The sequence below is a fragment of the Doryrhamphus excisus genome, chromosome 7, assembly GCF_030265055.1.
Source record: "Doryrhamphus excisus isolate RoL2022-K1 chromosome 7, RoL_Dexc_1.0, whole genome shotgun sequence".
Lineage (NCBI taxonomy): Eukaryota > Metazoa > Chordata > Actinopteri > Syngnathiformes > Syngnathidae > Doryrhamphus > Doryrhamphus excisus.
In genome coordinates this window covers 6,803,804-6,818,689 of record NC_080472.1, presented here as the reverse complement: position 1 = coordinate 6,818,689, position 14,886 = coordinate 6,803,804, and the positions used below count along the sequence as shown (strand labels likewise).

The 14,886-nt window shown below is 47.0% G+C and overlaps 1 protein-coding gene across 5 annotated transcripts in view; it reads left to right on the top strand.

Annotated features, from left to right (window-relative positions):
• Positions 1–670: 670 nt before the first annotated feature.
• Positions 671–14,886, top strand: part of acaca (acetyl-CoA carboxylase alpha) — a 35,890-nt gene continuing 21,674 nt past the window's right edge. For all 5 annotated transcript variants that reach the window (XM_058078552.1, XM_058078550.1, XM_058078549.1 and 2 more), the window contains exons 1-25: positions 671–886; positions 2,016–2,274; positions 4,300–4,432; positions 4,514–4,652; positions 5,716–5,825; positions 5,888–5,969; positions 6,052–6,150; positions 6,392–6,498; positions 6,576–6,686; positions 6,752–6,961; positions 7,604–7,774; positions 8,977–9,138; positions 9,208–9,371; positions 9,458–9,608; positions 9,804–9,907; positions 10,781–11,008; positions 11,076–11,226; positions 11,294–11,428; positions 11,558–11,704; positions 11,768–11,956; positions 12,743–12,843; positions 12,921–13,009; positions 13,501–13,625; positions 14,026–14,139; positions 14,694–14,807. In XM_058078552.1, the coding sequence (XP_057934535.1) occupies positions 2,045–2,274; positions 4,300–4,432; positions 4,514–4,652; positions 5,716–5,825; positions 5,888–5,969; positions 6,052–6,150; positions 6,392–6,498; positions 6,576–6,686; positions 6,752–6,961; positions 7,604–7,774; positions 8,977–9,138; positions 9,208–9,371; positions 9,458–9,608; positions 9,804–9,907; positions 10,781–11,008; positions 11,076–11,226; positions 11,294–11,428; positions 11,558–11,704; positions 11,768–11,956; positions 12,743–12,843; positions 12,921–13,009; positions 13,501–13,625; positions 14,026–14,139; positions 14,694–14,807 (3,366 nt within the window). In that variant the 5' untranslated portion in view covers positions 671–886; positions 2,016–2,044. The remainder of the gene's footprint in view (positions 887–2,015; positions 2,275–4,299; positions 4,433–4,513; positions 4,653–5,715; positions 5,826–5,887; positions 5,970–6,051; positions 6,151–6,391; positions 6,499–6,575; positions 6,687–6,751; positions 6,962–7,603; positions 7,775–8,976; positions 9,139–9,207; positions 9,372–9,457; positions 9,609–9,803; positions 9,908–10,780; positions 11,009–11,075; positions 11,227–11,293; positions 11,429–11,557; positions 11,705–11,767; positions 11,957–12,742; positions 12,844–12,920; positions 13,010–13,500; positions 13,626–14,025; positions 14,140–14,693; positions 14,808–14,886) is intronic.

Here is a 14,886-nt window from a genome sequence, read left to right as displayed (position 1 = left end):
TGATGACGTCAGACGTTGCTGACTTCTGGAATCTACCAATATTCTTTGGCAAACTGGGGCATGATATTGAAATGCTCCGACTGTTTTTTTAAAGTAATGTATTACCTCCTATATTTGATACTTTCACGACTTTCGCTTCAGACGCAGCATTCGAACATTTTTGTGGCGTTCCCACAGACATACACATTTGTGTACACACCGCTCATCGTACAGAGAGATTACTTTCGGGATCGGTTTTAAGATTCTTTCAAAACCCGCCCACAGAAACGCCTCTGCAATGTGATTGGTTCGCTCTAGACAGGCCTTTCTAGATGTAGATTAAATAGATACGCCGAATCGTCTTGAAGTAAACAGTTTTATTGTTTTGTCAATCGTTCCTTTATCCAAATATTTTTTTAGGCATTTATTTTCGAACGGTTATTTAAATATACTATTTTTTGTTCTCGAACGGTTAAAGCATTTTTAACAAATTAGAAATTTGAAATGTATAAAATATAAACAACAATGTTGTTTTATTTTTAAAATATTGGATTTTTTTGTCTAAAACACAGAAAAATAAATCAAAGTGGATTAACGTCATGGTGACTGCTTAGTAGCATATGGCCAGCGACAACAAGCGTGAACTCATTCTATCCTACCTATTTCTATACCGGAAGCTGGTGGGGTTAGAGGTGAACGTCCAGGAGTAAACCCGCTGGAGGATCGTCACATCGCCCCACTCTCTGGCGTTGAATCCCTCTGACGGGGAAGCGTGACCTCATCATGATGTGATTCTTCTTCTCTCCTCCTCATCCGCTGCGGACACATGGATGTCTTTTCCACTCCAGTCATTGATTGAGTTTTTTGTTGCCACTCGTCACTATTGCGTGTCGGTTTATCTCCAACGGTGAGTTGACTTGCATGGTGAGCTTCCTAATCTTGCTGTTCATCATCTACCGGTTAGTACAACCCAGCGGTGCACCGGCAGCTCAGCTACTGTATGACAGCAGTTTTAGCTTTTGCTAAATGCCTGTGCTAAAGGCGCTTATCATGTCACGCTAAAACGCTAACATGAGTTGAGTGTTTGGACGCACAGCTAGCCGACAGCCCGTCTGGTAATGTGTCTAATGTGGAATGTACCGCATGGGTTTACACGCACCATTCGGTGATGGATGCCTGGGTTTTAACAGCCAAATGCTCTGCTTGTTTTTCTGGTCCTTCCAGCAGGTGTCTGTGGCAAACAGGCAGGTAGGCGGTGAGGTGTGTTTCACACCGCAGACCACCGGTGGTCCATGATGATGATATGCTCACATCGAGCCCGGGGTGACCCCACACTTTAATAGCACAAAGAAGGGCTGATTCATATGCCGTACTTTCATCTTCAAAGTACGCAGTACGCAGTGGTGTTAGCTAGCTTGTGTAAGCTTCAGACAGGCCATGACGGGTTACTGCGTTGCGTCAATCGTCAAACTCTGAAGCAACTCACTTGAGCAAGCAGACAAACACCATCCTGACCCTGACCCTTATCCTGACGCTGACCCTGATCCAGATCCTGGCTGCTGAAAAGACATGGACATATTGGGGGACTCCGAGATACAACACCAGATTGGCTGTACGAGATGAGATTTTAATATTACTTCACATAGAAGTACAAATATACAACAATATATCGCAATCTAATCATTTTATTTCTACTATGTTAGACACTGTGTGTATGCTCACGGCCCCGCCTCCACCCACTCACACAAAGGGACTGTATGACTGACAAAAGGTCTCACTCCGTCCATGCCGTTGTTCTACAGAACAAGCGCGGCAAGATGCTGAACCCTTTCCCTGCCAGACACGTATATTGATGATTATATTGATTATCCACGGCATGTTCAATGATTGTGATCCATTTATCATCATCCCAGGCCGAGTGGCCACTTTTTCCATCATTTCCTTTCTTATCCACATGATGCTGCTTTTGGAGCATGTGAAAGGAAGGAGAGTGCCTTACGAGTGTTGAACGTGTCTTCTTCTTTGTTTTCATCAAGCGGTTGCAGCCTGTGCGTGTCGCGGGACCATGGCGCAGCAGGACGGTGCTCCCAAGAAGCACCCGGCTATAGCGGCGCTGCACTCCCACTTCATGGTGGGCTCCGTGTCGGAGGAGAACTCCGAGGATGAAATCCAGGGGAAGCCGGACGTGCAGCTGGAGGAGAAGGAGGGGCGTTCCTCATCACCGTCGTCCGGGAGCTCCGACAGCACGTACGAAGCCTGCTTTGAGCACGTTGACGCCTCCATGCACAATCTCAGGTGATAAACCGCACTCGCTAATAAAGCAGTCACTAAAGCATCCCTTTCTGGGCTTTTAATGGCCTGGCACCAAATAGGATATAATAACATTTTCATTCCATCTTAGGAATGACTTCATTCCACTCTTTATGTCAAGGATATCCAAACTGCGGCCCAGGGGCCACTTGCAGCCAGTGGCTGTTTTTTGATTGGGCCACGGTACAATCTAATAATGTTATTTAACAAGAAAACTAAAAAACCCCAGCAAAAATCGTCATTAATTTAACATGAATGAAGTGAAAATATTAAGAGAAAAAAGTGTTAGCATCATAGTGTATACTCTGTGTTGTTAGCGTCATAGTGTGTACTGTACGTTGTTAGCACCATAGTTTATACTCTACGTTGTTAGCGTCATATTGTATACTGTACATTGTTAGCATTATAGTGTATACCTTACATTAGCACCATAGTGTATACTCTATATTGTTAGCATCATAGTGTATACTGTACGTTGTTAGCTTCGTAGTGTGTACCGTATGTTGTTAGCGCCAGCGCGTACCGTATGTCGTAAGCATCGTAGTGTGTACCATACGTTGTTAGCATCATAGTGTGTACTGTACATTGTTAGCTTCATGGCGTATACTGCACGTTGTTAGCATTGTAGCGTGTACCGCATGTTGTTAGCATCATAGTATGTACTCTACATTGTTAGCATCATAGTATGTACTCTACATTGTTAGCATCATAGTGTGTATTCTACGTTGTTAGCATTATAGTGTATATCGTATGTTGTTAGCATCACAGCGTGTACCATACATTGTTAGCATCATAGTGTACACCCTACGTTGTTAGTGTCATAGCGTACACCCTATGTTGTTAGCGTCATAGCGTACACCCTACGTTGTTAGCGTCATAGCGTACACCCTACGTTGTTAGCGTCATAGCGTGTACCCTACGTTGTTAGCGTCATAGCGTGTACCCTACGTTGTTAGCGCCATAGCGTGTACCCTACGTTGTTAGCGCCATAGCGTGTACCCTACGTTGTTAGCGTCATAGCGTGTACCCTATGTTGAGGGTGAAAGCTTTGGACACCCGTGATCCCGGGATCAGGTTATGGAAATATGGAAATACAGGATTTAGCCCTCCTTTACCCTCCCTTGCTCTCAATACACCTCTTTCACCCCAGCAGGACCTTTCTCGCGTGTCGCAACCATGCCCAAAAAAACATCAGACCACAGAAAGCAGCCAGCCAAACGAGCTTACATACCCCCACGCCCTCCTGTCATTAGCATACCCCTCCTCCCTCTACTCGCCTCCTCGTGGGCGGGGCTTGATTCAACAGATGACATGTTGTAGTCAGTATGTCCCATTAAAAATCCAAATAGCAACCAGAGAGATAATAAATAAAACCTTCATCTCTTCTTCCGGACTGACAGACGGAGAAACTTGTCTTGTTTTGCTCGCATGTGGAATGTCTCACTTTGCATGACTCACTGTAGAAACACTCTCACCTGCATGGGGAATACTTCTAATAGTGTGTGTGTGCGTGCACTGGGTCCACACTCACTGGCTGTGCGTGTGTGCGTGCACTGAGTCCACACTGGCTGTTGAGCTCTTATCTGGCAGTCACGTGCGCTGGCGTTGATGATAAGAGAGGCCAGCTGATGACCCCCTTCATGTACGCCCAAAGGAGACGTTGTACATCACAGTTGTCAAAGTCAAGGCCCGGGGGCCGGATCTGGCCCGCCATATGTTTTTATGTGGCACGTCAAAAACTTATTTGGCACTTATTTTAAGATTAGTTTTTGAAAATATATTTAATTATTATTCCTAATTTTATGATTTGTAACTTTTGTTATGTTGTATATTTCAATGAATGACTGATGAATATAATATAATACAATAAATCAATCAATAATAAATCAAATGATTGGTGTTACAGTGATCCAATACTTTCTATGTAAGTCTGTTGGGGGTGAAAATGCCAATCATGACATGGGCATGGAGGGGGTGCCCACACAGTAATGATACATGATGTCTGATCAGGCCAAGCATGTCCGGGCTACACCTGATGAAGCGAGGTCGAGATCGCCGACGTATTGATCTGCAGAGGGACTTCACGGTGGCGTCCCCTGCTGAATTTGTCACCCGTTTTGGTGGCAACAAGGTCATCGAGAAGGTACACGTAGAAAAGGATGAACTCGCTCCTCTCTTTTTGGACTATTTCATGTCAATGACCCCCTCCACCCCCTCCCCCCAGGTGCTCATCGCCAACAACGGCATTGCAGCAGTCAAGTGCATGCGCTCCATTCGCCGCTGGGCTTACGAGATGTTTCGGAACGAACGGGCGATCCGCTTTGTGGTGATGGTGACCCCCGAGGACCTGAAGGCCAATGCCGGTGAGCTTTGGAAGCAACCTACACTGGTTTCTCTTGTGGCGTCTCTGCCGTGTGCTGGGTGGCTGTTGCAGAGCCACATTCCTCCAGACTGGCTGGGGGGGCCGTCAGGTTGGAGGTGACAGCCAACAGCCTGATGTCATTGCTGGGGAATCACACCCGTGGATGAGCTGCTTTTAGGCGCAGTGCGGAGCGTCTCTCAACAGAGCCTTTGCAGAGAACCGAATCACCCTCAGTCAGTAGCAATTAGGGCCAAAGAGTATGGATTTGTTTGAGGTCGATTCCGATATGAATAAGATTTACTACGCTATATAATCATAATAATGAGAGAATAGCTGCTTTATTTTGTTCTAAAAACAATTCCCCATTGGAGGAGCGAACCAGCAACCATCATATTTTGGCTTTTTTCCAGATCTCCTTCCCCATAAGCCACAATTATCATCATAAGCAGTCCTAATAATGATCTGGAATGTTTGGGGGCTGATTCTGATGTTAGCATGTAGGTCACACTGTCAGGAGTCAGTCAGGGGATCGGGAAGACCTGCGTTCGATTCTCCGCTTGGACATCTGTGTGGAGTCTGCATGTTCTCCCCATGCGTGGGTTTCCTCCCCCATTCCAAAAACATGTTAGCTTCATTGGCGACTTTTGTGCCCTGCAATTGGCTGGCCACCAGTCCAGGGTGGACCCCGCCTCTCCACATAGACAGCTGGGATAGGCTCCAGCATACCCCCACCCTCGTGAGGATAAGCAGCATAGAAAATGGATGGATGGACATTTGCTAAGCGACATGCTAGAATGAAGCCAAAATGCCTGCTTTAGACGACTTATGTTGACTTCCAAACCTTCCAATAGCGGAATCTTGCATCTACTTTCGGGACTTTCATGAGCACATGTTGCACGGCGCCAGCAGCATGTGAAAATGAAATGGATCAAAGCGTTTCCCCTAAGAAATGATGTGCATGTAGCAGCACATCCATTTGAGGTTTTGATGGGCAAATATCTGATGAAGGCTTGACTCTCGCTATGGACTGTTCCACGATTGTACATTTGGGCTGATTCTTCCAGAGTACATCAAAATGGCCGATCATTACGTGCCCGTGCCAGGAGGAACAAACAACAACAACTACGCCAACGTGGAGCTGATTCTGGATATCGCCAAGCGAATACCTGTCCAGGTGAGGTCCCAATTGGGCGGGGCATGGATGAACATGCTGTCATGATTGATGTGCTCTTCCAGGCTGTGTGGGCCGGATGGGGCCACGCGTCGGAGAACCCCAAACTGCCGGAGCTGCTCCATAAGCACGGCATCGCTTTCATGGGTCTGATCCCATTTTCCTTTGCTCATCATTCCTGAGCTTCCTGGTTACCTGGGCTCACCGTATCTGTCTTAATTCCTGCCAGGTCCTCCTAGTCAGGCCATGTGGGCTCTGGGGGACAAGATTGCCTCATCCATCGTGGCTCAGACGGCTGGCATTCCAACCTTGCCGTGGAGTGGCACCGGTATGCCACATTTGCCTTTCATATTTCCATAATCTACAAAAAGGTCTTTGTGGAATATTATGACCGGATTCCCGGAGTTTTAGAAGCAAATATTATATAAATATATTAATATATTACAAATATATAAAATATACAAATATATTACAACTTTATTTTGTTTTCTTTGTCATAATACGATTATTTTTACAAAAAATGTTTTTACGATTTTAACGTGCGAGTGTGTCCCCCCCCCGCCCCCTAGGTCTGACAGTGGAGTGGTCAGAGAGCAACCAAAAGAAACGAGTGGTCAACGTTCCCCATGACTTGTACGAGCTTGGCTGCATCCAGGACGTGAAGGACGGCCTGCAAGTAAGCGCTTGGTCAGGTGGAACCTTCAGGCCCTGCGGGCCGTGAGAAGCTAAATGTGTGCTCTCCAACCCCCCCAGGCTTCGGAGAAGATTGGCTTCCCCGTTATGGTGAAAGCCTCGGAGGGAGGGGGAGGCAAAGGCATCCGAAAGGTCAACTCGGCTGATGATTTCCCCAACCTGTTCAGACAGGTATGTGAAAATGAATCCATCGTAAAGAATCACCACATTGACAAAATGTTGACTTGATTCTCCAGGTCCAGGCAGAAGTTCCAGGTTCCCCCGTCTTTGTCATGCAGCTGGCCAAGCACGCCCGCCACTTGGAGGTCCAGATCTTGGCCGATCAGTACGGGAACGCCATTTCCTTGTTCGGCAGAGATTGTTCCGTGCAGCGCCGACATCAGAAGATCATAGAGGAGGCGCCTGCTACCATCGCGACGTCTGATATCTTTGAGGACATGGAAAGGGTACGAGAGATCTGTTTTCGAACATGTGGCGCTAAATGTTCTGCTTCTCGGAACTGATGTCGATGTAAGTGTAGTTCATGCACGAATGAAGAAATGAGGATGTGTAGATGAGTCCTAATGAAACATCACATGACTACTACAAGGAGAAGCTGAGTATAGAGGGGGAGGAGCCACCTGCTGCGGCCCAGCGGGGTGCACTGTATTCAGGCGCACGCTCCGAGCAGCCGGTGTGACGCCACAGAGGTCTCTGGCAAACCTTTGGCACTTTTCCGGTGGCTGATGAGTTTTTTTTGTGTGTGTGTGCTCCGTGTGTTTTTTTTTCCTTCATCACAGAGCATTTAGTACAACTAGCACCCAAAATGTCTTCCTGGGAAAGTGAATTATTTATGAGTGAGCGTAGCAGAAGCCACGATAGGCTGTTAACGTCACAGGCAGGAGAAAAAAGGAGCGCTTGATTTGCTCACCCATATCATCATGTCATATCGGAGCTTTTTTATCTCAATTATTGACTTCATAATTCCCTCATATCGGCCTGATGATTCTCATGCACCCCTAGTACACACGTTGATGAAACACGAGTACTGTTTCGAAAATGCAGTGTCGTGAAAAGAATGTGACCTCTGACCTGCTTTGCCTGTCCAGTGTGCAGTGAAGCTGGCCAAGATGGTGGGCTATGTGAGCGCGGGCACAGTGGAGTACCTCTACAGCCAGGATGGTAGCTTCTACTTCCTGGAGCTCAACCCGCGTCTGCAGGTGGAGCACCCGTGCACGGAGATGGTGGCCGACGTCAACTTGCCCGCCGCGCAGCTTCAGGTGAATCCCACAACTCCCACTCGCGCTCGGCTGTCTCGCTAGCCACGCCGTTAGCAGACCGCATTTCTCACGCTGCCGCACATTACATTGCTGGTCATGAGAGGAGCCCCCGCTAGCCCCTTCCCCCGTCTCCATGGCAACCGACTGCACGAGAGCAACGCGATGTGCGCCAGCATTGTTGCCAATGCAGTGATGCACGCTGCAATTGGTCATGTGACGCACGCCCGCTGCCAAGGATTGTGTGCGTACTTAGGTCAGCAGCAGTCAAGCTGAAGGCATTCAAGCTGATTGGGCGTCGCTGTTGCTCTCGTTTTACAGTGATGTTTATCAGTTGAGTAAAAAGTTGTGTTCCTGAAAAGTGGGATTCCTCATTTATAAATGGAATATTTGTGGAGTTAGACCATAGCAAACCTGTTGGTCACCTTGTAAATACATCTTTTAACATGATTAGAGCACTCTAGACATGAAATAACACCCCTACAGTCACCTGTTACCCAATGTATTAGACTGAAAAATAGAAAATAAGACGTAGAAAACCTGTTTACAACCTTGTAAATACACTTTTAACATTATTACAGCCTTATAGACATGAAATAACACCCCTATAGTCACCCTTACACTCCTATTACCCAATATAGTAGACATAATAAGAGAAAATAAGACATAGAAGACCTGTTTACAACCTTGTAAATACACTTTTAACATTATTAGAGCCCCATAGACATGAAATAACACCCCTATAGTTACCTTACACTCATATTACCCAATATAGTAGACATAATAAGAGAAAATAAGACGTACAAGACCTGTTTACAACCTTGCAAATACACTTTTAACATGGTTAGAGTGGACAGTACACATGTTAGACAGTACCAGTTGCATGTGAGAAAAGACATGTCCCAAACAACATCTACGATTGCATCATTTTAATATATTATTATATTATCATAACATTAGTGCTTTATTTGGTCTCCAAAAATGTTGACAGTCATTTTGTTGAACATTAATTTGTGGGACAATAAACATTTAAAAATGCACCTTCATTGTTAAATGAAGGCTTTTTATTGATAAGTACAAGTTTGTATGTTGAGTCCCGGACACCCCTACTAGCTGATGTACCTAATGAATTAGTATTATTATTATTGTTGTTGTTGTTGTTATTGCTGTATTATTCTGAACTGCTGTTTTGCTATCTTTCCTAGATTGCAATGGGCATCCCCCTTTACAGAATCAAAGACATCAGGATGCTGTACGGGGAGCAGCCCTGGGGAGACTCTCTCATCGACTTTGAGGGTCTGTCGACGGCGCCCTCCCCACGGGGGCATGTCATTGCAGCTCGCATCACCAGTGAAAATCCAGACGAGGTAAGGTCCTCGCTCAGCGTAATCTTTTGGAGGGGTGAGACTCTGTCACGGCGCCGTGTGTGATTGCAGGGCTTTAAGCCGAGCTCAGGAACTGTACAAGAGCTGAACTTCCGCAGCAATAAGAACGTGTGGGGCTACTTCAGTGTCGCAGCCGCTGGAGGCTTGCACGAGTTTGCAGACTCCCAGTTTGGCCACTGCTTCTCTTGGGGAGAGAATCGCGAAGAAGCCATCTCGTAAGTAACTGAGTGTGGATGCCAACCTGCTCCCTGTCTGGTTGGATAGCCGCTGCACGCATGCGACGTCTGTCCATCTTTTGCAGTAACATGGTGGTGGCTTTGAAGGAGTTGTCCATCAGAGGAGACTTCAGGACCACGGTAGAGTACCTCATCAAGCTACTGGAAACCGAATGCTTTCAGCATAATAGCATCGATACAGGATGGCTGGATCGGCTCATCTCTGAGAAGATGCAGGTGGGCGCAAATTCAGAGAGGAACTGAGAAGCATTTGACTCTACCGGTCAAAAGTTTAGACACACCTTCTCATTCAACAGCATGGGTAGGTGTCTCCAAACTTTTGATTGGCCGCAGGGAATGCATTGGTGCTTAAGTTGTTGATATAGAGAAACGTCGGGCTTACGTGCCGCTAAACGAAGGGCTTTCATTCAGGCGGAACGTCCGGACACCATGCTGGGAATTGTGAGTGGAGCGCTACACGTGGCAGATGTTAATCTGCGGAACAGCGTGTCCATTTTCCTGCATTCCCTGGAGAGGTGAGCATACGTCACTCATAGCTGTGCACTTTCCACGCTGCTGGTGGCCCTTGGGTTCCGCACCAGCTGTGGTATATTTTCATACCCAAAGTAGAGCTAAATGAACTCCTAAGTCACTCACACGTACCACGTTAAAGACAGTTACAGCTGTACTGAAGGAATGTTCATCTACTGACTAAATGAAGATCAAACCAGATGACCTGAATGTGAAAATACATTTCCACCAATAGAGGGCGATGTGTAAATTGTTCATTTTCAATGGGGAAAATGTGACAGTAAATATTGAAATACTGATATGAAGTCTTCCTGATGGGAAGTCCTGATATGTAGCCTACATTTGCCAAAATAGGAAGTGAAAATGTCGGAAAGGAAAACGCAGACTGACCATTGAAGTATAACTAATTAGTGACGACTATAGCGGGCTGGAGGATGGAACCAGCGTGTTTGGGTGACCCATGCGTGGGTTTCCTCCCACATTCCAAAAACATGCTAGGTTAATTGGCGACTCCAAATTGTCCATAGGTATGAATGTTTGTCTATACGTATGTGCCCTGTGATTGGCTGGCCACCAGTCCAGGGTGTAACCACCCGAAGACTGGCTCCCGCGACCCTCGTGAGGATAAGCGGTACAGAAAATGGATGGATGGGTGATAACCACCAGTCAGGGGTGCCAATGGGAAAAGATGAGATGACAGTGACAGGAATGTTGGAAAAGCCCTAGTAGATGCCCAACCTGCATTTTTTTCCAGTGATCTGAATGAGACGGGGGTGGGCTAAGAAGAATTGGAGAACTTGTAAATGATGTCAGCATCTGAGTGTTTCCTGAAGTTCCTCCAAGGAAAAAAAGCAAATGTCGTGTTGTGTTCCCTGCAGGGGGCAGGTGCTCCCGGCGCACACACTGCTCAACACCGTGGACGTCGAGCTGATCTACGAAGGCATCAAGTACGCCCTGACGGTGACACGCCAGTCTCCCAACTCCTACGTGGTTATCATGAACAGCTCCACGGCCGAGGTGGACGTCCATCGGCTAAGCGATGGGGGTTTGCTGCTGTCCTACGACGGCAGCAGCTACACCACCTACATGAAGGAAGAGGTGGACAGGTGAGGAGGTCGTGGTTATCACGTGTTCTGCTGCGCCAGGACACCGTTTGACTCAGACTCTCTGCAGGTATCGCATCACCATCGGGAACAAAACTTGTGTTTTTGAAAAAGAGAACGACCCCTCCCTGCTGAGATCGCCCTCGGCGGGAAAAATCATCCAGTACACAGTGGAGGACGGCGGCCACGTGTTCGCCGGCCAGTGCTATGCCGAGATAGAGGTGCGTAGCGCTGGCCTGGCCCGTGTGTTTGTTGCAGGCCCTTGTTAAGTGTGGACGTGATCTGTAGGTGATGAAGATGGTGATGACTCTCACGGCGGCCGAGTCCGGCTGCATTCACTACGTGAAGAGGGCGGGGGCGGCGCTGGAGCCCGGCTGTGTCATTGCCAAACTTCAGCTGGATGACCCCACCAGAGTGCAGCAGGTAGCTTGAGGGGCCATGTGATCATTCTCACGCCCGACATAGAATACATTTGAATCCAATTGATTTATCATGACTGATCCATGCAACCATGCCAACGACGTCTTCTCTGTTCGTATGATTGTCTTGCAGGCAGAGCTTTACACCGGGTCCTTGCCTTCAACCCAGGCAGTCGCCCTTCGGGGGGAGAAACTACACAGAGTTTTCCACAACACACTCGACCACCTCGTTCACGTGATGAACGGCTACTGTCTCCCAGAGCCTTTCTTCAGCACCAAGGTGAGAGCTTCCACAGCACCTCGACCACACCGAATGTCTGCAACCGTTCTTTTCTGCTGGCAGCTAAAAGAATGGGTGGAAAGGCTGATGAAAACCATGCGTGATCCCTCGCTGCCCCTGCTGGAGCTCCAGGACATCATGACCAGCGTGTCCGGCCGCATCCCCCCTGCTGTGGAGAAAGCCATAAAGAAGGAGATGGCTCAGTATGCCAGCAACATCACCTCCGTGCTCTGCCAGTTCCCCAGCCAGCAGGTATGCACACACACAATTTAAACAGCATTCTCTGTCCCAAGGATGCATGTGACAAATCAAATTGGTCATGACGGATCATGTGGCTGGACATACTGGATTTCAGTATCGGCAGCAACCAGCAGATGGCGCCATAATGCAGCCTATCTTGGAAAGTGAAACTGAGTGGAGTTCTTTTACTAACATGCTTATGTTTCTCAGCAAGCCTTTTGAATTATCGGCTGCATGCAGTCTTATGCTTAAAAATACCAAAGTGTATTTTGTGAAATGATCTAAAACGTTGGCATACTCCGGTCATCCCTCCTTCAGTTTTGTTTGTTTCTTTCGGCTTTTTCAGAACTCAAATACTTTCCTAGTTAGATAGAAAACTTGTTGGCCACGATTATTAGGGTGCTGTAGACATGAAGTAACACCCCTATAGGCGCATTCACACTCCTATTGTCCAATATAGTGGGCGGAATAAGAGAAAATCATATATATAATATATATTTTCACTAATAACAGGCATGATTTGTTCATTACTGGGAATCTGTTGTGGAAAAATTGTGACGCCACAAAGTGGTGAGGGATGACTTCCTGTACAATGTCAATAATTGTTTCGGGAAAACAAGTCATGCATTTCCCCGATCGTTGATTTTTTTTTGTTTCCTTGAGCGCCGATCCCTTGTCTAGACAGGCTATTTGTAGGACATCTCTTAGATGCTGACACATGCCAGGGTCCTGACCCTACACAATAAAGGCATGCTGGTGGCATAGCAGGATTATATTGCTTATTTCCTTCCTTACCAGATTGCCAACATCTTGGACAGCCACGCCGCAACACTGAACAAGAAATCAGAGAGAGAAGTCTTCTTCATGAACACACAAAGCATTGTCCAGCTGGTGCAGAAGTGAGTGGCGGCCATTGTTGTGTAGGCCATGATAGATTGTTGTGTTTACACTTCAGCTCTTCCATTGTTCCACGCAGGTATCGCAGTGGCATCCGTGGTTACATGAAGGCAGTGGTCATCGACTTGCTCCGACAGTACCTGAAAGTAGAGATCCAGTTCCAGAACGGTAAGGGATGTGTGATTCTGTTATTTTCTATATTGTGTAATGGGAGAGGTGAAGGCGGATATAGGCATGTTGTGTTATGTCTAGATGTGATTGTAAACAGCTTTCTATGCCATAACTACCAAAATATCCCATTTATTGATATTGAATCCTACATTGTGCAACGTCACTTGTGGTGCAGCGTAGTGATTCTACGTAACAATTGAGTTTGTATGGATTAGTTCCATGTTGTACAGAGCACAGCGATAGCGCGTAAAGATCAGTTCACCTCATCTTCACACAGCTTGTCACTGTTTGCTAGAAAGAAATAGTGTCGAGCTGGAAAATAAGAAATAAGATGTTGCATTGTGTACTTTATGTTTTTAAAGTGTGCACCAGTTGGAGGTACATGACTTCCAGTCAGATGCAAGGCAATACTCATTGTACAATGAAAGCTGCATTACTAGTACTAGTGGTGGTAGTCGGCCCAATGTTGATGTTTGCTTGTTTGCCAGGTCACTATGACAAGTGCGTGTTCACGCTGCGTGAAGAAAACAAAGGCGACATGGCAAATGTTCTCAACTACATCTTCTCCCACGCCCAAGTCACCAAGAAGAACTTACTGGTTACGATGCTGATTGTAAGTACGCATGTACACTACCGGTCCACAGCTGTAGAGCGGCCCAGTCTTTCCATTTAGTTCTTCAATTCACGCGGTGGAAGTCCAACAATTAGCTGGAAACTGTACAAAGCTAGGTGGTTAAGAAAGGAACGGTATAGGAAAAGGCCGCTGTCAGGGAGAACAAAGTGGCTCAACAAGCTCCAGAAATGGAGGTCGATGGAGCCTTGGCAGGTGGAGTACTTGCTACCTCCCCTGTCTGCATAAAAACCCACCATGGTGCTTTACCTTCCTCAACTGGGGTGAACTACATAGTAGGTGAAAGTGGAGTTGTCAAAACTTTGGACCGGTAGTGTATCTTTAACATTCCCATTCCACCAAGGACACACTGGCTAATGACTGGGGGTTCCGTCATCTGCAGGACCAGTTGTGTGGTCGTGACCCCACGCTGACAGAGGAGCTGATGGCCATGTTGACTGAATTCACCCAGCTCAGCAAGACGACCAATGCCAAGGTGGCACTGCGGGCGCGGCAGGTTTGTTGTTCACTCATTCTTTGTTTGATAAAATGAAGCACTTGATACTTAATTAAACATTTAGATTGGAGTGTAGTTTGTGGTCCTAATCATGACATGACTACTACCAGGAGAAGCTGAGTATAGGGGGGGGGACCTGCTGTGGCCCAGCAAGGTGCACCGTACTCAGGCACACCCCTGAGCAGTAACCTGTAGGACTTTTCAAACATCCAGGTAGCTGATAAGGTCTTTGGTGTGCTCAGAGTGGTTCTTTCCTCCTGGTGCAGCATCTAAGTACAAGTACAACGACCACGAGGAATGTCTTACTCAGAAGTGAAGCTTTGTTCCCAAATTAGCTCAGGGGAAGTTAGCGTCTCAGGCGGGAGAAAAATGGAGCGCTTGATTTGCTTACCCACACAGTACAGTTATCTCACCTCATTGGAGCATTGAAAGGATTGGTTGTCTGAGTTGGAATGTCATGGGATTCACGGCTGTGATGGTTAGCATGCACGGCTACCCGAGTGAAGACTACAAACATGGTTGCTTTGCGTGGTGACTGGCCAAGTGGTCCGCAGGTGTTGATCGCGTCTCACCTGCCCTCCTATGAGCTCCGCCACAACCAGGTGGAGTCCATCTTCCTCTCCGCCATTGACATGTACGGACACCAATTCTGCATTGAGAATCTGCAGGTAGGCCAGCGGTACGACCTGCACGCCGATTTCACTGAAGCAAGCGTTAACCCCCCCTTTTTTTTACTTTTTTACTCCT